This window comes from Mirounga leonina, unplaced genomic scaffold, assembly GCF_011800145.1.
Source record: "Mirounga leonina isolate KUSES-001 unplaced genomic scaffold, KU_Mleo_1.0 Mir_201, whole genome shotgun sequence".
In the NCBI taxonomy this organism is placed as follows: domain Eukaryota; kingdom Metazoa; phylum Chordata; class Mammalia; order Carnivora; family Phocidae; genus Mirounga; species Mirounga leonina.
The window spans coordinates 795218-820331 of NW_023270504.1; the positions used below are offsets into that span (position 1 = coordinate 795218).

General features: G+C 36.0%; 1 protein-coding gene across 1 annotated transcript in view; it reads right to left on the reverse strand.

Moving 5' to 3' along the window:
* The window catches only part of CUNH12orf40 (chromosome unknown C12orf40 homolog), a 71518-nt gene extending 47787 nt beyond the window's left edge, over positions 1-23731 (reverse strand). Inside the window, exons 1-7 of the mRNA XM_035027821.1 lie at positions 23591-23731; positions 18125-18164; positions 14477-14611; positions 10347-10494; positions 9931-9964; positions 8639-8823; positions 5726-5845 (exon numbers count right to left, since the gene is read on the reverse strand). Of these exons, the coding sequence (XP_034883712.1) occupies positions 5726-5845; positions 8639-8823; positions 9931-9964; positions 10347-10494; positions 14477-14611; positions 18125-18164; positions 23591-23731 (803 nt within the window). The remainder of the gene's footprint in view (positions 1-5725; positions 5846-8638; positions 8824-9930; positions 9965-10346; positions 10495-14476; positions 14612-18124; positions 18165-23590) is intronic.
* Between the last annotated feature and the right edge of the window lie 1383 nt (positions 23732-25114).

The window sequence follows — 25114 nt, forward strand, 5'->3', positions numbered from 1 at the left end:
GTTGCTAAATCTTAAAAGTTCTCATTACAAAAAAAAATTATAACTTTGTATGTGACAAATGGTAACTAAACTTACTGTGATCATTTTACAATGTATACAAATACTTAATTACATTTTACATCTGAAATTAGTATAATGTTATAGGCCAATTAGTTTTAAATTTAAAACAATGATCAGGAAAAAGAAGGGATAAGACACAATTTATATTAGTAATAAGAGAAAAGACATCACTATAAATGTTAAAAATTTTAAAAGCATAATAAGAATATTATGGATAACTTTAAGTCAATAAGTTCTACAATGTAGATAAAATAGATGCATTCCTTGTATGACAAACTACCAAAGCTTACTCAAAAATAATAATAATAATTTGACTACCCCTGTATATAGTAAAAAAATGGAAATTATAGTAAACAAAACCTTCCCATCAAAAAAGACTCCATACCAAGTGGCTTCATTGATGAACTCTATCAGACATTTAAGGAAGAAATTGTACCAATTCCACATAAACTCTTTCAGAAAATTACACAGGAGAGAATATTTCCCAACTTACTCTATGACATCAACAATTAGGCTAATAGCAAAACCAGATGAAGATATCAAAAGAAAAGAAACATAGAAAATATCCCTCATAAAGATTAATGCACAAATTCCTAACAAAATTTTAGCACATCAAACCCAAGAATGTGTAACAAGGATAACACACTGTAACCAAGTAGGGTTTATCTCCAGAATACAAGGCTCACTTAACATTTAAAAATTAATCAATGTGGGGCAGGACTTCAGGAATGATGCATGAAAGTCTGGCAAATAAATCCTGCCCCCCAAAAGTAATGACAGAAGCAGATAACACTTGCAAAAACAATCATTTCAAAATCTGGAGAGTAACAAAGGCACGCAATAAACTGAGAAGCAGTACTTCAAGAAAAACCACTAAACCTTAGCAGGAACAGTGGGAGTCTGTGGAGTTTTAGCTTCAGGAAGCTACCTTCCTTCCACCCCTACTCCATGGCTGGTAGCTCTACTAAGGCTCAGTAGTCTAGAAGTGAGACAGGGGAGCCCCATGCCCAGGAATTTGTCAAAGGTAATCATTACCTTGGTAGCAAACCATCAGGAAAGCCCAACACTGCAACTAACTGGGGCTGCAATATTTGGAGCAAGCAAAAAAAACATCCAGAAATTTCATAGAGAGATCCAGGAAACAAACAGGCATAATGAACTCTAATAAATTGCAAAACACCCCAGCGGTCTGAAAGGCTGCACACATGTGTAAGTCTGTATACACACTCAGGAGAGGGCCTCAGGTATGTACTCAACCCTGGCTGAATGTGAGGTCTTGCACACAAAAAGAAGCCTTATTTGCTCAAGATGTTTAAACACAACCTCCAAGTAATCATTGGTTGGCCTCTAAGCATTGGTTAGAGGGAAATTTATAGTTTTAAATGCCTATACTAAATAGAAAGAAAATATCAAATCGTAAGTTAAGGTTATACTTTAAGAATCTACCAAAAAAAAAAAAAAAAAGGCAATCGAAACCCAACGCAAGCAGAAGAAGGAAATTATAAACATTAAGGCAGAAATCAATGGAATGGAGAACAGAAATATAATAGAGAAGACTAAAGAAATACAAAACTTAGTTTTTTAAAAATATCAATAAAATTAGCAAATCTTTAGCTACAGTGACCAAGAAAAAAAGGAGCAAAGGCACAGATCTGGAATTAAAGAAGGGACATCAGGGATGCCTGGGTGGCTCAGTCGGTTGACCATCTGCCTGGCTCAGGTCATGATCCCAGAATCCTGAGATGGAGTCCCACATCAGGCTCCCTGCTCATCAGGGACATCATTAGTGACTTTACAGAAATTAAAAGGTTTTCAAGGAAATACTATAAACAATTTTATGCTAACAAATCACACAACTTAGATGAAATGGATAAATTCCTAGAAAAACATACATTACTACAACTGACTCAAGAAATTAGAAAATCTGAACAGACATAAACAAAATTAGTAGTTAAAAGTCTTCCCAGGAAGAAAAGCCCAGATGCAAAAACACTTAAAGAAAAAAACTGTACCAATTCTCCACAAATTCCTTCATTAAATAGAGGATGACACACTTTCCAACTTATTCTGTATGGTTAGTATTACTTTGACACCAAAGACACTACAAGAAAAAAAAATTCACACTAATTTTCATGAATAGAGACATGAAAGTCATCAACCAAATAATAACAAACCAAATCCTACAATATATGAAGAGGATTATATACCATGACCAAACAGCTTTTATCCCAGGAACCCAAGATGGTTTAACACTTGAAAATAAAATAATATACGATATATTAATAGAATAAAGGGGAAAAAACTACATGATAATCTCAAGGGACACAGAAAGAACATTTGACAAAGTCCATGATAAAAACTTTCAATGAACTAGGAATAGAAGGGAAGTTCCTAAACCTGATAAAGGACACCTACAAAAAAACCTACTGCTAACATAATAGTGAAATGCTTTTTCTTTAAACAATGCAAGCATGCCCACTCTTGCCTGCCTGCTTGCTGTTCAACACTGTGCTAGAGGTTCTAGTCACTAGTTCACAAGAAAAAGAAGTAAAAGGCATCCTGACTGAAAAAAGAGAGGTAAAAATACTTGTATATATGGACAACATAATCCAGTATGGTATAAAACCACTAGCAACTCATAATGAATTCAGCAAGGTCGTAGGAGACAAGATCAATATAAAAAAATATTCCTATATTTTAGCAATGAACAATCCAAAAATGAAATTAAGAAAATAAATACCATTCACACCAGCATAAAAAGAATAAAATATTTAGGAATAAATTCAGCCAAGGAAGCACAAGGCTTATTTATTGAAAGCATAATACAATACACTAAGAGAAGTTAAAGAAGATTAAATACAATGGAATATTGTTCAGCCATAAAAAAAGAAGGAAATCATGCCATTTGTGACAATATGGATGAACATGGATGACATTATGCTAAGTAAAATAAGCCAGACACAGAAAGATGAATACCATATGACCTCACCTATATGTGGACTCTAAAAAGTGACATTCCAAGAAGCAAGGAGTAGAACTGCCAGGAGCTAGGGAATGGCAGAAATTTGGGGAAAATTTCCATCTTAAAATTAGTGATTCTTCCAATCCATGAGCATGAAGTGTTTCTCCTATTTTTTTTAATGTCACAGCAGCTTTCTTATCATAATAGTCCCAAATCTGAACTATCCCAGATGTCCATTAAGAATAGAATATTACGGCGGGAAAGCTGAGTCACGGTGGCGAGGCCACGGCCCCCCGGCGGCCGTGTGGAGGGGCGGCCTCACTGGGAGCCACACAAGGAGAGGGTCCGAGCCCGCGCCGCAGAGGTGCCACTGCAAGACCACTTGCATTAATACATTGTTGATTAGTCCGCATTGAACTCATGGCCAGCAGTGTTGTAAGTCATGCCTGAACCCAGCCTGTCTGCTACTGTTCTCTGTAAGGTGCATCGCAGTTTCCTGGTACTTAGGAAACTGGACAGCACTTATACACCAGCCTGAAGTCCACTTGAAACTGAAAGACTGCCACCAAAAAGCTCAAAAATGTGAAGACCATAACACTAAATAGGCTGTGCAACAGAAGCTTATTTACCGTATCAGAACTGAAACAAGAAAGAAGGAAGGTGTTATCCTGCCCCACCTTGACTGGAAGTGTGTTTCTCAGGCAACTCGAGTTTTTTGCTACTCAGCACATGTTGGCGAATAACTGCTCAGGTACCGCAAGTATTGATTTTGGAGTTACAAATAAATTTAGCAGATAGGCAAATTCACAAATGTGGAATCCACAAATCCCCAAGTCCACAATAATAAAAAAAAAAGAACAGAGTATTATATGTACACCTGCAACTAATGAAATACTGTATGTCAGCTATACTTAAAAAAATAGATTATATAATATTCATACAGTGCAGTAACAAGCAGAAATGAAAAAGAATTAAGTACTGATACATGGAATAGCAAGCAACAGCATGGATGAATCGCCATACCAAAAGAAGACCACTGTCTAAAATTCCATTTATATGAAGTTCCAAGACAGGCTTGATTAATGTATGGTGACAGGAGGCAGAATGGTGATTACTGGTGGGAGCTATAGACTTGGAAGAATGTGAGAAAACCTTCCAGTATGTTTGAAATGATCCTCCCCGCCCCCAGCTTTATTGAGATATAACTGACAAATAAAAATAAACAAATAACTTGTATATATTTAAGGTGTTCAACATGATGATTTCATGTAAGTATAATTTGTGGAAGTGACTACCACAATCAAGCTAACTAGCATATGCATCACCTCATATAGTTACCTTTGTATGTATATGTGGTGACTCTACTTATGAGATACTGTATTAACAAATTTCAAGTATGTAATGAAGTATTATTTATAGTCACTACGTTGTATATTAGATCCCCATAACTTATTTGTCTTATAACTGGAAGTTGGTACACTCTGACTAGTGTCTCCCCATTTCTGCAGAGAACATAAGTATATGATGTCACTTACATAAAACTCTAGAAAATACAGACTAATCAACAGTGACAGAAAGCAGACCAGCTGTTGCCTTGGGATGAGAGTAAGGGATGTGAAATGGCCAGAGGAAGAGATTACAAAGATGCCCAAAGAAACTACTGGTGATGATGAATATGCTCATTATATTTGAACAGGTCAGAACTTATCAAAGTGCACATTTTAGATAAATTCAGTTTGTTGCATGCTGATTATACATTAATAGAGCTGTAAAAAAAAAAAAAATGGATCTCAGGAAAACAGAAAACAAAATGAACTGTTACATGGTTATTACAATTCTCCAGGCAAGAGGCAGTAGTGGCTTAAGACTGGGATGGAACCTATAGAGGTGGAAAGGTGAATAGGTAACTTTAAAGCTTATTAGAATACAGAATTGTCCAAACTTTGTTGATGAAATGGATAATTGGGAGTTGAAGAAAAGGAAGCAATCAAGGACTTTTATTTGGTGTTGGCTACTGAGTGAATAGTCGTGTCATTTACTAAAATGACAAAGACTGGGATAGGATTACAGAGTCAAGGTTTCTCACCATGATTACTAGGAGTGATTCAAACTGGTTTTATAAGTTTAATGCATTTTAAAACAATGAACCAGGATTTATATACAGACAACTAGAAAATAAAAGGGGGCACTGATCAACTACCATAAATAAGAAAAATAAATCAGTATGTTTATGATACAGAAAAAGAACTAGTATTTCATGGAGATTATAAAACAAATGCAATGCACCTTGGCTCAAAATATTTTTTTAATGAATGAAAAGTAGATGTGCACATTAGAAAATAATTACTTAAAATTGTTAATTAAATGCTACATTTAACTTCTAGTATTTTTTTTCTAGAAGTATTACTTAGGTTTGTCTACATTTCTAAAAAATATTTGTCCATTAAAACTGAATTAATAACTCAAAGAAAGAATGCTGCAACTTCTTTATTTCCTTCAAAAATATTTGCTTGGGATGTCTGGGTGGCTCAGTCGGTTAAGCGTCTGCCCTCAGCTCAGGTCATGATACCAGGGTCCTGGGATCGAGTCCCACATCGAGTTCCTTGCTCAGCTCAGCCTGCCCCTCCCTCTCTCTCACACTCTCTTTCTCTCTCATAAATAAATAATAAATAATAAATAAAATCTTCAAAAATCTTTGCTTACCTGTTTAATCTTTCGAATAATGACCTAAATTGTACTGTTTTATATGTTGGACTGAGAGCATCTTGATTTTCATTTAATTTGGAAACCAAGGAATTAGAATAATTAACTTTACTGAGCTGAAAAAGAAAGAAGAACCTGCCAAAATGGTAAATGTACATACATGTATACAATTCAAATTACTTACCATAAAATGTCATCTAAGTGGATATCCATATGCAAAAAAAAAATGAATTTTCTAGTTTAAAACAAAGTAACTGTGTCCTTATTGAAAACAAAACAAATATTGTGCTAACAGTCAAAGCAATATCAATATTTAAATGATTGTTAAAATAACAGAATTGATACTATGATGTGCTAACCATTTCCTCAGAAGTTAAAATACATATATTATTAATTATAACTAATATATATTATAAATATAATTAAATAAAATTTTAAAATATATTATTAATTATAAACAATATATTATAATTATAAATAACTTATATATTATACCCAGGACACCAGGATCTTGAGCAAATGATCTCTGAAAGAAAGTAATTTTTCCCCAAAAAACAGTTGTATTTATCTGTTTTATCCATTTACTGAGTAATTTTAAAGAACGTTCCTTTAATCTTTCTGAATATCAGTATCATTGAGTGCAAAATGGGGAACGTATGGAAAGACTTGTGGAAAACAGATGAGGTAATCCATTTGTTAATGTGGAAGGTACCACATAACTGTAAGATGTTATAGTGGCCCAACACTAATCTATCCAGCAATAATAATTTATATCTGTAACATATTTTATTTACTAGCCATGAAACAGAAATGAGAAGTCCAAAAACAATCAATGACACAAAACTGGAAAAAAAGAAGACAAAAAGAGATATTGAAAGTCTTAGGGGAAAAAAGGGGGGAGTCCAAAGTCAGGGAGACCTGGAAATAAAGTCTGGTAATACATCTCATAGCTCAGCCTCAGAGAAAGAGTGACAGAGGTACAGAGACAAAGTCATCCCATGAAGTGAGAAACAAACAAACCAAAAGAGATGAGAATACTTTATGTTGGCTCAATATTAACTTCTCTAGGGATCAGTGAGCCCCAACCCACTTTTTCTTCTAACCTGTTGTTTGAACTCATTTTCTGTTGTATTTTATAGTTTCATTTTAATTCTCACTTTTCTTGAAATCCCTCCAAATAAGCAATTAAACACTTTTCTAATACTTCACAATGTACCACTACACCTTGAACAGGAACATCAGCCTTTCTTTTTAATTTTCTCTTCTGTGTATTAAGTATAACATTATTGGGGGGCGCCTGGGTGGCTCAGTCGTTAAGCGTCTGCCTTCGGCTCAGGTCATGATCCCAGGATCCTGGGATCGAGCCCCGCATCGGGCTCCCTGCTCAGCGGGAAGCCTGCTTCTCCCTCTCCCACCCACTCCCTCTGCTTGTGTTCCCTCTCTCGCTATCAATCTCTCTGTCAAATAAATAAATAAAATATTAAAAAAAAAAAAAGTATAACATTACTGGGACTCCTGGGTGGCTCAGTCGTTGAGCGTTTGCCTTCGGCTCAGATCAAGATCCCAGGGTCCTGGGATCGAGTCCTGCATTGGGCTCCCTGCTCAGCGGGGAGCCTGCTTCTCCCTCTGCCTGCCAATCCCTCTGCTTGTGCTCAAGTGAGCACACACTCTCTCTCTCTCTGACAAAATAAATAAATAAAATCTTTAAAACAAACAAACATTATTACCCCTCTGAAGATAATCATTAACCTGCAGCCTAAAAGTAGGAGATTATTTAAGTAGAGATTACAGAGAGTTACACATTCTCTATCCTATAAACTATCTAGGATGCAAATTTTAGTCTTATAAAATACAAACTGAATAACTAAATGTTTTTCATTGCATCATTCCAAAGTTAATGGGTCCTTAAATTAATAAGGCTAACATCTATCACTGGAAATATAATACTTTATTTTCTCTTCTCTGAAAAACAGAAAACATACTTTCATAAATACTTTCATAAAACTGAATCATATCATTGATATCACTATATATTATATATAATGTACCATGTGTAATCATAACTTATAAAATTTGTAAATTATAAATTTGTTTATAAATGATAAATACATAAATATGGCATAAAACGAATGCATGCTAAAAATGGAAGAAATTCAAAACTGAGTATTCCCATTAACAAGACACCATGTTTATAACCATTTTCCCCACTACCATCATACATTAGTATAATAATAATTTCATTTACTTATTTATTTTTTAAACTCTATATAATCTAATAAAATGACTACTTTTTATAGTTTATGGCAGATATATTTCAGAATTTTAAAATCTGGATTTTTTAGATTTTTAACTTTAGAAAATACAATGACTAAACAATATTTTAGTACTACACATCTCTATCTATATAAACACATTTGTATAGTTTTAATTCAAGTGCATATAACCAGTTGTCATCTGTCAAATCATAAAAAGAATCAAACCATCACAACTCATTCTTTAACGGGCTACTACGACATCACTGAGATTATATACTGCAATTCACAGGGCCCTTTCCATATCATGACTATTGGGGCCACCATGACATCACCAACTAGTTATTTACTGTGATTACAATCATCAACTATTATATAAACACACTGAACTATTTTCAATTTCACTATCAGTAATTTTATAAAAGAATGATGATTTCAAAGATTTTTTAAAAAGATTCCAATTTTTGGATTCATAATCTTCTACAGAGCAGACAAATTTTGACCAAAGAAGAATTATTATACTTAACTGATATCCTAATTTGTCTGTGTCTATAGCAATTCACAACTAGTATTTTTTAAATCCATAAGAACAGAAAAAAAGAGCATATCATAAAAATACAATGATATAAAATGCTAAGACTAGTGATTCAAATGTATCTGCTCATTCTGCTTTTTTTCACATGCAACTTTCTGAGGACTAGGTGCTATTCTGAGAATGACATTTTGTTTTGTAATATTCCTGTTAGAAGATAATTCTGCTGAAAAAGATGGTTGAGCAAAACTACAATTTTCTATTCTGTTGAACTGAGGTTTAAACATTCTATATGAGTCCATGACTTGTAACAACTATAGGAAAAGTAGATAAAACCATTTGATCTGCTAAAATATATAAACTTGAGAAGAGGAAAGTCAAAATAGGAATGAAAAAGGTCACAGACTGCAGAAAAAGCTCCAAGGAAAAGCAAGTTATCAGTAATTCAGAGGACTTACTAAGACAAGAGAGGTTATCAACTAAAATTATACTGAAGAGCTCCTTTCCATCTGCCTTTCTCACAACTGGTCCCCTCAACCTCCAAGCTTCATGCCATCTCCAAATGACAAGAAATCTAAGTTTCACGGACCCACAATTCAGGTAAAAAGACTTCCAAGAAATTTTAGTATCATTGCCATTCATGCAGTTTAATTTTGGCAATTCAAAGCAAAGAAAGAATAATCAATAATATAGCATTGGACCTGAGGCACCTGGGTGGCACAGTCAGTTAAGCATCTGGCTGTTGGTTTCGGCTCAGGTCATGCATGATCTCAGTCTCGTGAGACTGAGCCCCGTGTTAGGCTCCACACTCAGCACAGAGTTTGCCTAAGATTCCCTCTGTCTCGCCCTCTGCCCCTCCCAGTCCCGTGCTCGCTCTCTCTCTAAAATAAATAAATCTTTAAAAAATATATTATAATATAGCATTGGATCTTAAAATTTCAAGGTTTAATCACAATCTATATATTTTCTAATTGATTAAAATTTTATTTACTAAAAAAATCATGTGCAATACTTGAAAGAAAAATAATCTCCCAAGATTATTATTATCAGTGTAAATGTTGAAAATCACAATTTGATATAAAATCATATGGTCACTATGCTAGAAGAGATGAATTTCTCAATGATCACATAAACCCAAAGCAGGAATACCCAAATGAATTATCTTTTGCAGCTCATCAGTAACAAATGTTATGTACACACAGGCCTAATCTACATTACCAGAACTCCAAAGGGTTTCTTTAAGCAATCAGTTAAAATATACCTAAGGTATAAGTTCTATATATTGAAAACTTTAAAAATAATTTTTAAAGACTGTAAAAAAATTTTTTAAAGAATAATTTTCCCTGATATTCGAAAAATTTCTATCATTTGGTAGCATTCCACAATTGTTAAAGTAACTTAAAAAAAATTTTAAGTCTCACCTGAACTGGGGCAAGTTGTTTCTTGCTGCCTAGTCTTGACAGTATATAAAAATGAAAAGAAAAATGTAAGGTTAAAAAAAAAAGCTGATAATAAATTTGACTACCTTTTTACATATATTTAAAACTCATACTGTTCTATAGAAATACATGAAAACATACAGAACTCTAAATCATTCTCAAATTTTTTTAAAAATTGTATTATTACTACAGAAACATTTTGAGGATAAGGAAAGTCAAACTATGCATACAAAACACTTAGTATGGACATTAGCTCATTTGATAAAAGTCTTAATGGTTTAATAATACTGTTAACAGCCAAACAAAAACTAGAGCTAGAAGAAAAGTCCTCTGCATATTTTCTAATGAATAAAACAGTACTGATGATGACCCGTTGAAATACCTAAATAATATACCACCTTGATAAAATATACCTGTTGTCTATATCATCAATGCAGAGGTTAGATGGTACACAGTGAGGTGTCATTGGAAGTTCTAAATTATGCTTTCTTAGGGGCATTTTTACGTCTCTATGCATATTCACGTGGATTGGTTTTCTCACAGTTTCTATAATGAAAAAAGTTATAATTAAAAATAATAAAATCTTTTAAAAGCAACGTTTGATATACAATGTTCATTAAATAAGTGTACATCTTAGAAATTTCCTAAAACTACCTATATTCTATATATGCTAGAAGTCATTAAAGTACTAAAACCTATCACAGATAATTCAAATCATCTTTTTCATTATCTTACATAGTCCTCATGAAAGGGGCTATACTGATTCAGTTCTATGTTCTCTATTATAGCACTTACCATGGTTTATTGTACCTGATTAATTCTCTCTCTCTTACTAGATCTTTAAACTTTATGGAAACAGAAGCCTTTTCTCTCCTTATACAAGATATCACTATTTGGTCTGCTCAGTACTTTTTAACCACTCTCCTTTTCTGGGTAATGCTTTTTTACACACATACCAACTACACAGGGGCTCTTCTGTGCTTTTTTAAAAGTTATATATTTATTTATTTATTTATTTATTTGAGAGCGAGCGGGAGAGAGAGAGAGCAGGAAGGAGAGGGAGAGAGACTCTAAGTAGACTTTGCAATGAGCACAGAGCCTGGTGTGGAGCTTGATCCCATGACCACAGGATCATGACCTGAGCTGAAACCAAGAGTTGGATGCTTAACCAGCTGAGCCACCGAGGTGCCCCAACTATACAGTTCTACTAGAGAACTTCCTATCTTCTTATAAAACCCTGTCTCTAGAAAAAATAATTGACTTAAGGGGAACCATCTGACCCAAGATGAACCAATAATAGAATCACATCTCTGTGGTTATAAATAATTGTTCCATTGCTAGGACCTGGCACCAGTAGGGCAAGGTAACATACTTCCAGTAAAATTTAAAAACTCAGAACAAAAGAAACAACTCTCAGTGTTTCCCTTGTGGCAAAACAGGAGAGATGAGCAATATTAATTTTTTAAGGTCATGTTTTAAGCCTGAATGAAAAAGACAATCTGAGAGAATAAAGTTACTATCTAAAGTGAGAAAAAAATCTTGGTGGTATGCAAGTCCCTGATTCAAGCAGTCTCTGAGGCCCAGCTGCACCACTGCCCTTCCTTTTAGTAAAATGTCTTAGTCCATTCAGGCTGCTCTAACATAATACCATAGACTGGGTAGTTAAAACAACAGAAATTTATTTCTCAGCCAGGCAGTCCAAGATCAAAGCGCTCTCAAACTCAGGGTCTGGTGAGAGCCTGAGTCCTGGTTCACAGAGAGCTGTCTTCTCCCTGTGTCCTCACACAGTGAAAGGAGCAAAGAGAGCTCTCTGGGGTCTCTTTATAAAAGACCTAACCACCTCCACCACTTAACTCCATTCATGAAGGCTCCACCATCATGACCTAACCACCTCCTAAAGGCCCCACCTCCTAATACCATCACTAATAAACTTACGCTTTTTCTAAATTCTCAGCTAGGAACTCTATAACAAAAGACAGATTAGTGAGAGAAAAAACATACCAATTTATTTAGTATAAATTTTAAATGGAAAACTTTATAAGGAAATGGAGACCCAAAGAAGTGGTTAAACCTGAGCATTTTTATGCTAGGTTTGATGGAGAATGAAAAATAGTGGGAAAATGTGATCGAACAAAAAAGGGTATGAACTAAATCTAGCCAACAGGAGGGAACAGCAAGGCTTATTTGTTTAGATTCTTCTCTGTGTCCCTCTGTCTTGGAGATAAAGATGTTCCTTTCCTCCAGGTATAGGGAGGACACTTCTCACATGAGGATCCTTCCTGCACATGCTGCTTCTCAAATTCCTTCAGCTTAAAATCTTTAGTATGCCAACATGCTTTATTTTTGGAACAGTGTGTCCTGACCCCATCATTTTCTATTCTATTCTCAGCATCCAATACACTACTTAATGGAAGTACTCAATAATGGAGGTACTCAATAAACATGTTGAACGTATAAATGAAAAGAAAGTGAGGAAGAAAGGAAATATATAAAGGCAAATACATCATTGACAGCCTCATGAAAAAGAGTGAAATTGGTCCCCTATCTTACAACATACACAAAATTCAACTCAAAATGGATTAAAGAGTTGAATATAAGACCTAAAACCATAAAACTAGAAGAAAACATAAGGGGTAAGTTCCTTGGCATCAGTCTAGGCAATGATTTTTTGGATTTGACACCAAAAGCAAAGGCAACAAAAGCAAAAACAAACATGGGAACTACATCAAACTAAAAATCTTCTACACAGCAAAGAAAATCATTACCAAAATGAAAAGACAAACTATGGAATGGGAGAAAATATTTGCAAACCATATACCTGATAAGGGCTCAAGTTGCAAAATATATAACAAACTCATACAACTCTTAGCAAAAAATGAACAATCTAATTTTGTAAATGGACAGTGGAAATGAACAGACATTTTTCCAAAGAAAACATACAAATGGCCAACAGACATATGAAAAGGTGCCCATCACTAATTTTCAGGGAAATACAAATCAAAACCACAATGAGATTATCACCTCACACCTGTTAGAATGACTATCATCAAAAAGGCAAGAGATAACAAGTGTTGGGAAGGATGTGGAAAAAGGGAACCCTTGTGCACAGTTGATAGGAATGCAAATGGGTGGAGTAACTATGGAGAACATAATGTATGTTCCTCAAAAAATTAAAAGAAAAACTACATAATTCAGCAGTCCCATTTCTCAGTATATATCCAAAGGAAATGAAAACAGAATCATAAGGAGATATCTGTACTCCCATGTCCCATGTTCACAGGAGCATCATTCACAATGGGCTAGATATAAGATATGAAAATAACCTCATGTCTGTCAATGGATGACTGGAAAAAGAACAGGTGAGATATATACATATGATGAAATATTCTTCAGCCATGAACATTAAGGAAATCCTGCCACTTATGACCGCTTGGATGGACCTTAAAGGCATTATGTTAACTGAAATAAGCTAGAGAAAGACAAATAATGCATGGTATCACTTACATGTGGAATCTAAAAAAGAAAATCAAACTCACAGAAACAGGGAGTACTAAAGTGGTCGTCAGGGGCCGGGGACCAGGGAATAGGGGAAATACAGGTTGGTAACAGGTCAAACTTTAGCTATAAGATGAACAAGGTATGAGGATCTAATGTCAAATGTCATGACTGTGGCTGACAACACTATATTACATAAGTGAAGAAAAAGAAGGTAAATACATCAAACAGATTTACAACAAAACTTTTATTCCTAAAGTCCATAAAGAGCATAATTAGATCTAACGTATAACTAAATTTGCTTGTGTGAACCGCTGTCTGCATTAAGGAATAAAAATGGCAGAGAAAGGAAAACAGAATATACTAACAGCACTTACGATCAATTTCTATCCTTCCTTTATGAACTATCTTATTTCTTAAGCTCTCATTTTAGTACTTATTTTAAAAATTAAATATCAGACACAAGTTCCCTTGAGAAAAAAAAAATATTCTGATTAAACTTTTTATTCGCTTGAAGGCTCAAAATACAGGCAAAATGAACTTTATTTTGAAGTATTAGACTACTATAGTTAACATTCCAAGAATGCCTAAGAAATCATTCAAGTTGTGATACAGGAAACTAATCATTGAGGCAAAAATCTTTTTCAGTGCCTCCTTTCAAACAAATTCTCTAAATACTTTAAGATAGTAAAGACATTTATTCCCTGCTCTTTTAGCTAAACTTTGGTAACTATCAGCCTACGTAGATTAATGTAGTAACTAAAACAACTACAATATAATAACTTTGACCATACCTTATAAAATTAATTCTATATAACAACATAACTTAAAAATAGAATAAGCAAAAAAAAAAGATTTTAAGCAAAAAGTGACAAAGGTACTTTAATCAAAAAGTAACTAATTTAAGAAGGCAGCCAAGTTTTAAAATTAGTTTACTTTCCATATCCTCTGAGTTCTAAAATTATAAATTTATTAGAAAACTGAATGTTATGATCACATTAGAGTCAAACAAAATGCTAATGGAAAGACTTACCAGGTGTTTTCTTCTGGCAAGATATGTGATTTACCATATATAGGTTAAGGAGGTCTAAACTGACAGTGGAATTTTTGACAGGGGATGAAACTCCCAGTAATTTCATTTTTGATTTTAACCTTTTCTTTTCAAAATATTCCTAAAATAATTAAAAATAAAAGTTATTATAACAAAAGTTATTAGGCAAATCAAAAAAATAAAAAGCAATAAGGCCATTTAATAATTAATTGACTTGACATTTTTATATTTTTGACACCCCCTTTATATGCTTACATATAAATTAAAATCAATCATGATGACATAGTTTGCCTAAAGACTCTTAATTTCACAGCCTCTTAAAATCTTTTTGGTAAATGTAATGCCTTTAAAATAGAACTTTATGAAGGCATTACTAGGTATCAAAAGATTAAAAATTATCAGAAATATAAAGCTTTTTAAAAATGTGATAAAACAAACCTGACAAGTTAAAAACTTGTTTTTCTACAGAGTATGCTATCTTTTTTTTTTTTTTTTTTAAGATTTTATTTATTTGGGAGCGCCTGGGTGGCTCAGTCGGTTAAGCCGCTGCCTTCGGCTCAGGTCATGATCCCGGGGTCCTGGGATCGAGCCCCGCATCTGGCTCCCTGCTCAGCGGGAAGCCTGCTTCTCCCTCTCCCTCTGCCTGCCTCTCTGCCTACTTGTTCTCTCTCTCTCTCTGTCAATAAATGAATAAAATCTTTAAAATTAAAAAAAAAAAAGATTTTATTTATTTGACAGAGAGGCACAGCGAGAGAGAGGGAACACAAGCAGGGGGAGTGGGAGAGGGAGAAGCTGGCTTCCCGTGGAGCAGGGAGCCCGATGTGGGGCTCGATCCCAGGACCCTGGGATCATGACCTGAGCCGAAGGCAGACGCTTAACGACTGAGCCACCCAGGCGCCCCCAGAGTATGCTATCTTACAGATATAAAAAGCCTTTAAGATATGCACAGCTGAGTACCATTAAAAGTCAACTGAGGGGCGCCTGAGTGGCTCAGTCATTAAGCGTCTATCTTCAGCTCAGGTCATGATCTCAGGGTCCTGGGATTGAGCCCTGCATCAGGCGGGCTCTCTGCTCAGCAGGAAGCCTGCTTCTCCCTCTCCCACTCCCCCTGCTTGTGTTCCCTCTCTCGCTGTGTCTCTCTCTCTGTCAAATAAATAAATAAAATCTTTAAAAAAAAAAAAAAAGTCAACTAAAATGAGAAGAGGATAAGAAAAAGCAGCTGTGTGAGACTAACTCCCCCCAGACTCAATTTAATTTCCTTTATTATCCTTCCATGTCTGCTACTCTGCCATTAGCAAAAGCTATACTGTTGAGTGGACTGAGAAGTGAATGAGAGATAAAAGTGAAGGGGCATAGCAAGAAAGGGAAAGGATCCAGAGAGGGCTTTACTTGTTTTAATAGCAGAAAATTGAGTATGTCTGAATATCAGTGGAAAGCCTCCAGCTGACAGTGACTGGTTGAGAATACAAGAAAGAGAGGAAGTAACTGATGCAGTGAAGTTCTTGAGAAAAATGGAATCCAGACTGCAAATAGACCTTCCCTTGACAAAAGGAAACTACTTCCACAATCACAGAAGGGAAAGAGAAGATCAGTGAAGATGTAAGATAGTTTATAGAACTGGTAGTAGATAACATGAGATAATTCTCATCTGATAGCTTCTATTTCCTCTGAAATGTAAGACAAGGTCATCTAATGAGTGTGAAGAGATTAAAAACAGGGTTGGGGAAGAGTGGTTTAAAGGAGGCATGAAATATTCAAGGGAAGGTATGACATTTTCAAAGAATAGGAAAGTGACATAACTAGGGATCGACAGTTCAGGGAAGGGCCATATGTCCTTCCCTTTCTTATAAATATTCACAAGAATGATCCAGAGTTAGAATACTAAAAAAAAAAATCTCGGGACAGATTATAGTTTATTTATTGAATGCCTATGTTATTGCTTGGCACAATTCTAGGCATGGGAGATACAAAATAAACAAAAATAATAAAATCCCTCTTCTGATGAATATATGTTAATGAAGGTGGGGGGAGAACAGAGGAAACAAATTTATAAGAAAATACCAGATTATGAAAGAGAAGAGTGGTAAGAAATGGTCCTAGAAGGAAACTGGAGGGTGGGAAGCTACTTAGATGCTGTGATCAGAGAAAGCCAATCTAAGAGGAGATACTTGAGCTAAAACCTAAATGTTGACAAGCCACACACGCAAGTATCTTGAGGAAGAATATTCCGGACAAAGAGAAGAAGAATGGCAGAAAGAAGGTCAGTGTAGCTAAAATAAAATGAACTGGGCAAGTAGTAAGAAAATCAGAGAAGTAGGCAGGGTGTAGATCCTTCAGGTCCTTCTAGGCTATGGTTAAGTCAGGTATTATTCTAAAAGCAATGAAAAACAACTGAAGCTTTTAAGCAGGGGAACGAAAATTCTGATTTGTGCTCTTAAAAGATCCTATTAATTGCTGTGTGAAGAACAGACTACATAGGAATAAAAGTTAAAGCAGAAAAACACTGATAAATTTGATTACATTAAAATTAAGAACTTGCCTTAAAAGACAGCATTAAGAAAGTAAAAATAAAAGCTACAGAGTAACCAAAGAATTCTAAATATATAAAGACAATAAGAAAAAGACAACATTAAATTAAAAATGGAAAAAATACTTGGAAAAGTACTTCACAAAAGAGGAAACATGGATGAAAATTTCAGATAACCTCACTAGTAATCAAGAAAATAGGAGTTAAATTTACAATGAGACATCATTTCACTAATAACTTTTCTTTAAATTTTATGAGCTTTGAACATATTTTTTCTGTTTTGGAACACTTTGTAAATGGAATCTTACTGCTTATATTCATTGAGTTGCTTCATTTGGTCAACGTTTTATTTTGGGGATTCATCTACATTAATTAATCTACATTAATTACAGAGGTTAAGTAACTTGCCCACAGTCACATTGCTGATTGGTGTAAATTGGAGATTCAAATCCAAGAATTCTGATTTTAAAGTTTTTAACCAGTGCATTACACTGCTTTCCAAGTATGTCAACTGTGAATACACACTGATACATTTTCACTGCTACATAATTACTTGGGTATGCCACAATTTGTTTAACCATTCTACTGCTAATGGACATTTGGGTGGTCCCCTTCCCTCCCCATACTCCTGCCCCTCTGCTTCCTCCCTTTTGCCTTCTTCTCTTTCTTTTTTGCTACTTAACAACAATGATCCAAACAAGCTTGTATATGTCTCAAAGTACACATGTGGAAGAGTTTCTCTTGAATATATACTGCTCGGCTGTAAGATATATACATGCTCAACTTTATATAATAAAACCAATGTAAAAAAAAAAACTAAAAAATGATTATTTGAATCAGGGTACTCGTAGGACAGGTAGTGAGAAGTGATCAGACTTCCCTTAAAAGAGTGGGATATATTTTAGAACTAGAATGACAACAAGAATCAACAATGATCTTTAAGTCCCTGCCTAAGAAAATGGTTGGCTGATCAAACTATCTACAAGACAGAGAAGACTGGATGGCCTTCCAGTTACTTAGGTGAATTTATTAACCTTCAAAAAACACTTCAAAAGATCACTGTTCTCACAAGGCTAATATAAATAAAAATATATTTACTTTACCTTTTGCTTTCTCCTTTCCTGCTTGATCAGAACCCTGGTACTGAAAAAGGAAGCAAGACAAAAGATATTATGATTAAAGAAATAGTCCCTAAAATGATTGCCATTTTAGCTGAATTGACGACTTGAAATTAAAATCTAAAAGTATAGTAAAGGGGCGCCTGGGTGGCTCAGCCGTTAAGCGTCTGCCTTCGGCTCAGGTCATGATCCCGGGGTCCTGGGATCGAGCCCCGCATCGGGCTCCCTGCTCCGCGGGAGGCCTGCTTCTCCCTCTCCCACTCCCCCTGCTTGTGTTCCCTCTCTCGCTGTGTCTCTGTCAAATAAATAAATAAAATCTTTAAAAAAAAAAAAAAGTATAGTAAGAATTATATTATTTTCTGAAAAGAAACTATGAGATGTTATTTATAGTATATACTGTTTCACAAAATTTTCTTAGAAAATCCAAGAAATAGTAAAAAAGACTCTAGACCTACAATGAATAAACCTGGATTATAAAATCAATATAAGCAAAGAGAAAGCAATGCATTGGAAAAGATGTATCCCTGAAACATTCTCATCTGATAGCAATATTCTTGGTCAAGACTGCTATTTTCTTGCTTTATCTTATTATTTCAATATTCTACTAAAATCAGGAGGGAATAGAGAGAAGATCAAAATCTATTTGGATCTAAGGAAATTTTAAGTTTATTATTAGAGAAACTCTAGGTATATTAATGTATCAGCTATGTGTACTAACTTGTTTAAAAAAAATAGCTAGTCATTATGGATGTGCCTTATACCTATGATCTTTGTGCTAAACACTGCACTGAATCCCAATGACAGTACAGTATTTAACAGTTATAAATATTTGCTCTATTAGTAATAATGGAATGCTATAAAACATTCATGACAATTTAAAAAGATCTGCACAATATAGCTTTTGGATATACATGAAACTATGGTCTCAAATTCAAGATCTGTGCAAGAATTATAAGTAAAATAAAAATAAATAAAATGTATATCAGCTATATGAGATAATATAAGAACATGAAAATAAAAACGGCTAATTAACAAGTACTATATATCTTGCACCACCCTAAATGTTTTGGACACTTTATATGTATAAATTCATTTAATCTTCACAGCAACTCCATAAGGTAAGACCTATTTTTATCCCCATTTTACTGATGGAGAAACTAAGAGAGGTTAAGTAACTTGCCCACAGTCATATTGCTGATTGGTGTAAATTGGAGATTCAAATCCAAGAATTCTGATTTTAAAGTTTTTAACCAGTGCATTACACTGCTTTCCAAGTATGTCAACTGTGAATACACAAAGCTGTTCATTTTTCCAAATGAAATTTTTCCAAATTTTCATAAACTACATAAGTTACTGAATACCCTCACACTTGCCACTTACTGAACTTGTTCTTTAACATATTTCCCAAAAGCTATGTCTTAATTGACCATTTTGAGCTCATTGAACAAAGAACCCAATCTATTCTGTTCTATGCAGCACCGTAAGTGTATTGCTGGGATTCAAACTTTAGAAAAGAAAAAGGAAGTAAATTACATTTCATTAACACCTCAAATGTTAAGGCTGGAGAGGATCTTAGAGATTAGTTTATTCTCCATCATTTTAAAATTTACAGGGGCGCCTGGGTGGCTCAGTTGGTTAAGCGACTGCCTTCGGCTCAGGTCATGATCCTGGAGTCCCGGGATCGAGTCCCACATCGGGCTCCCTGCTCCGCGGGGAGTCTGCTTCTCCCTCTGACCCTCCTCCCTCTCCTGCTTTCTGTCTCTCATTCTCTCTCTCTCAAATAAATAAATAAAATCTTTAAAAAAAAAAATTTAAAATTTACAAAAAACTCGCATAAGAAGCAAAGTGACTTTTCAAAGTTCAGAAATATAAGAAGTATGACAGAGCCAACAATATTAAGCATTTCAGTTTATATACAGATAATAAGAAGAGATATCAATTCTACAAGCAGTTCCCACTATAAAGATCAGCAGAATTAGGGACAAGTCAAAGTCTAAATACAGTCTTTATATACATAAATATCAAGTGCTTTCATTCCAGGCTGACTTTCTATTATCCAGGACACTCTTACGGCTCTCACCAAATTTCTGTAGTACATAATCCCCATCACTATGTGCCTAAGAAAAGTCAATTAAGGACTCAAGGGGCGCCTGGGTGGCTCAGTCAGTTGAACGTTTAGCTCAGGTCATGATCTCAGTCAGGGTCCTGGGATGGAGTCCCTCATCTGGCGCCTGCTCAGCGGGGAGACTGCTTCTCCCTCTTCCTCTGTCCCTCTGCCCTGCTTGTGTTCTCTCTCATTCTCTCGCTCTATCTCAATTAAATAAATAAAATCTTAAAAAAAAACAAAAACTCAAGACCAGCTGCTGTATCAGCCTACTACCATATAAAAGTGAAAAAGGATCCTGATGTAGAAGTCAAAGGTAATTTCTTAAATAGAACATTTTAGATTGTTATTATGGCAACTGATGCTACTAAACAGTGTCTCTCAATTAGCTGCACTAAAGAAAAACATTGCATCAATTAGGATTTTTAGTTACAAGAAACTGAAAGCACCTTTGGTTAATTTAAACAGAAAAAAAATGTATTAAAAGGAAACTGCGTAGAGACGCCTAGGTGGCTCAGTCGGTTAAGCATCTACCTTTGGCTCTCAGCTCAGGTCATGATCTGGGATTGAGCCCCCACACTGGCTCTCTGCTTAACAGGGAGTCTGCTTCTCCCTCTTCCTCTGCCCCCCCCCGCCCCTCCCCACCGGCTCATGCTCTCTCAAATAAATAATAAATCTAAAAAAAAATTTTTTTTAATAAATAAAAAATAAAAGAAAACTGGGTAGCCAACAGACCTGCCAAGAAGGCTGAGAAAGCAGATCTGGCAACCTGCAGGAACAAGATAGTCTAGGCTGTGAGGTCAAGTCAAAACCATGCCATAATTAGTTTCAATAAGTACACGACTGCTGACACAGGTCAACACTGGACACCACTGATTGTACCACTGTTACAGAAAACCCAAGTTCAGCTGTTCTTCACTTGCAAAGCCAATATTCAAGAGATGAGTTTTAACTGGAAAGGAATTTGAGCTTTATTCAGGAGGCTGGCCACCTGGAGAGAAGGTGGATTCCTGCGCAAAAACCAAATCTGAGGTTTCTCTGCTTGGCGCAAAGATTTCCCCCAACCCAAAGATTTTTTTTTTTTAAGATTTTATTTATCTCACAGAGAGATAGAGAGGGCACAAGTAGGCAGAGTGGCAGGCAGAGTGGCAGGCAGAGGGCGAGGGAGAAGCAGGCTCTCTGCTGAGGAGGAAGCCGGACGTGGGGCTCAATCCCAGGACCCCAGGATCATGACCCGAGCCGAAGGCAGCCGCTTAACTGACTGAGCCACCCAGGCACCCCAACCCAAAGATTTTTAAAGGAACTTTATTTAGGGCAGTTATCACTAAAAGGGGAAAACCACAACTATATGGTCAATTTATCTTCGACAAAGCAGGAAAGAATATCCAATGGAAAAAAGTCTCTTCAACAAATGGTGTTGGGAAAACTGGATAGCAACATGCAAAAGAATGAAAGTGGAGGAGCCTGGCTAGCTTAGTCAGTGAAGCATGCAACTCTTGATCACAGGATTGTGGGTTCAAGCCCCATGCTGGGTGTGGAGCCTACTTTAAAAAAAAAAAAAGTTTAAAAAAATAAACTGGAGATGACTGGGTGGCTCAGTCAGTTAAGTGTCTGCCTTTGGCTCAGGTCATGATCCCAGGGTCCTGGGATTGAGTCCCATATCAGGCTCCTTGCTCAGCAGGGATTCTGCTTTTACATCTGCTTGCCACTCCCCCAGTTTGTGCATGCTCTCTCTCTCTGACAAATAAATAAATAAAATCTTAAAAAAAAAAAAAAAAAACCTAAACTGGACCACTTTCTTACACCATACACAAAAATAAATTCAAAATGGATGGAAGACCTAAATGTGACACAGGAAACCATTAAAATCCTAGAAGAGAACAGAGGCAGTAACCTCTTTGACATCAGCCATAGCAATTTCTTACTAGATATGTCTCCAGAGACAAGGGAAACAAGCAAAAATAAACTACTGGGATTTCATCAAAATAAAAAGCTTCTGCACAGCAAAGGAAACAATAAAACTGAAAGGCAACCTACAGAATGGGAAAAAATATTTGCAAATGACATATCTGATAAAGGATTAGTGTCCAAAATGTATAAAGAACTTATCAAACTCAACACCCAAAAAACAAATAATCCAGTTAAAAAATGGGCAGAAGACATGAAAAGACATTTTTCCAAAGAAGACATATAGATGGCCAATAGACACATGAAAAGATGCTCAACATCACTCTTCATCAGGGAAATGCAAAGCAAAACTACAATGAGATATCACCTCACACCTGTCAAAACGGCTAAAATTAACAATACAGGAAACAACAGGTGTTGGTGAGGATGCAGAGAAAAGGGAACCCTCTTACACTGCTGGTGGGAATGCAAACTGGTACAGCTACTGTGGAAAATAATATGAAGATTCCTCAAAAAGTTAAAAGTAGAACTACCCTATGATTCGGCAATTGTATTACTAGGTATTTACCCAAAGAATACAAATATACTAATTCAAAGGGATACATGCACCATGATGTTTATAGCAGCATTATCACCAATAGCCAATATTATGGAAACAGCCCAAGTGTCCATCAACTGGTGAATGGATAAAGAAGATATGGTGTGTGTATACATACACACACACACACACACACAGGAATATTACTCGGCCATCAAAAAGAATGAAATCTTGCCATTTGCAATGACATGGATGGAGCCAGAGAGTATTATGCTAAGCAAAATAAGTCAGTCAAAGATAAATACCATATCATTTCACTCATAGGTGGAATTTAAGAAACAAAACAAATGATCATAGGGGGTAAAAAGAGAGAAGAAAACCAAGAAACCAACTATAGAGAACAAACTGATGGTTACCAGAGGGGAAGTAGGTGGGAGGATGGGTTAAATAGGTGATGGGGGATTAAGGAGTGCACTTTGTGAGGAGCACTGGGTGTTTTATGGAAATGTGGAATGACTATATTATACACCAGGAAATAACATTATACTTTATGTTAACTAACCGGAATTTAAATAAAAACTTAGTAAAATTAAAAAATTTTTTTAATTTAAATTTTTTTCTAAAAATCAGTAAAAGGGGAGCACAGTGGTCTGTTAACACTTCTTGATTACTTGCAGACTCAATGGTGCCAGCTACAGATATCATCATGGTCCTCAGAGTCTGTGCAAGAGGGTTTGGTTCTGAGTCTTTCTGGGAAACAATGCATGATCTATAGCTACACAAAGAAAGGTTTAACCAATCACGTGGACTAAAGGTGCTTGCTAAAAGTTAAAGACTACTAAGTTGGCCAGAGGGGCCAAGGAGGCAGCTTCACCATCTCCACTCCTGGACAGTAAAATACCTCCTCTGGCATCACTAACATTACTGTCCCTGAAAATTCAATCCTGCTACAGCTCCTACAACTGCCTGCAACTACAATAGATGCTCTGTATTCTTTCTTTGGCTTCACTAACTGCTCATTCAAAGTATAGGACAAGTGCATCGAAGTCAGAGCTTAGATCATATGCCCATTTCCTAGCTGCAAAACAGACTGAAACACCTTGAAACACCTTATCTGGGTTTTGTTGTGTTTTTTTGCGTTGGGCTTTATGGGGTTTTTTTTTCCACATTCTTTAGAGGATGGTGGCCTGTGCCTAGTACCATACCTCGTAAGGTGGGAAATACCCCCCCACACCCACACACACGGGGCTCAGATGCTGGGCTGCCAAAGAGTACAGACTCAATCAATGGTGCCAGTGGTGTATAAAATGTTATACAATAAAATTAAAATAGTTGATGATCCAAAAGTAATTTTTTATTTGGCTGTCAGATGTGTATGTGTATGTGCGTGTGTGTATGTATGTATGTGTGTGTGTGTGTGTGTGTATTCCTACTAGTTGCTTCTAATGGTTTTGCTTAGGTCAGTGTCAAAATAAGACAGTAATGTTGCTCTTTTTGTTGTTCCACAGGGTTGAGTAAGATGGCAATACGGAAGGCTCCTGAGGCCTCCTCTTCCCACAGACACACCATATGTACAGCTACATTTGCAGCATTCCCTCTGAAAGAGGTTCAGAAACTAGCTGAGTGACTCCTACATACTAGATAATTGAGAAAACACCCACACTGGAACAGGTAGGAAAGGCTATGACATACTCTTACCATAAACACATTCCTCCCCCCTTAGCACAGTGCCATATAGTTGGGTGGGAACCCCCAATTCCTAGTTTTGACCTGAGGAGCAAATGGTTTGTACTGCATATCCAGCACTCCCAATTTTCAGGGCCCTCACTAGACAGGTAAGTTCCCAAAAACACAGCTCTGAAAGCCAACAGGGCCTGTGTCCAGGAGACCCACAACACTATAGCAAACATGACATAAGCAAATTCTTAACGGGTGTGTAGCACTCACCACAGCTACCCCTCAGCGTTCATCATGGAGTATGTAAATCATCTATCTTCCAGCCTTTCCCAGAAAAAGGTTTATCTGCACACTTGACAAGCTCCTTCCTGAGATCCAGGCTTATAATTCCAGCAGACTTCAGCGGCTGGCTGCAAACCGCTCCAGAAAGTGAGAAAGCCAGAGGAGACCTCTCCTGCCTTTTTCCAAACCACTCCAGCACATCATATCTCCCTAGAAGGAGATGGTGTGCCCCAGCTATTATAGCTGCCACCCAAAGAATATGTCACTGGATGCCCTCACACTCATAGCCAAAGGGGCTTCCTTCCATTCAAGAAACCAGTAGGACTTTAGTAAACAAAGAAACAATTCTTAACTGCCTATCACCCCAGGGCTAAGCAAGTAGTGACCAGGCAAAATCTCTTAATCTCATTAGTTCCCTGAAAAAGGTTTATCTGCTTACCTTAAAAGATACCACTTTAGGGCAAGG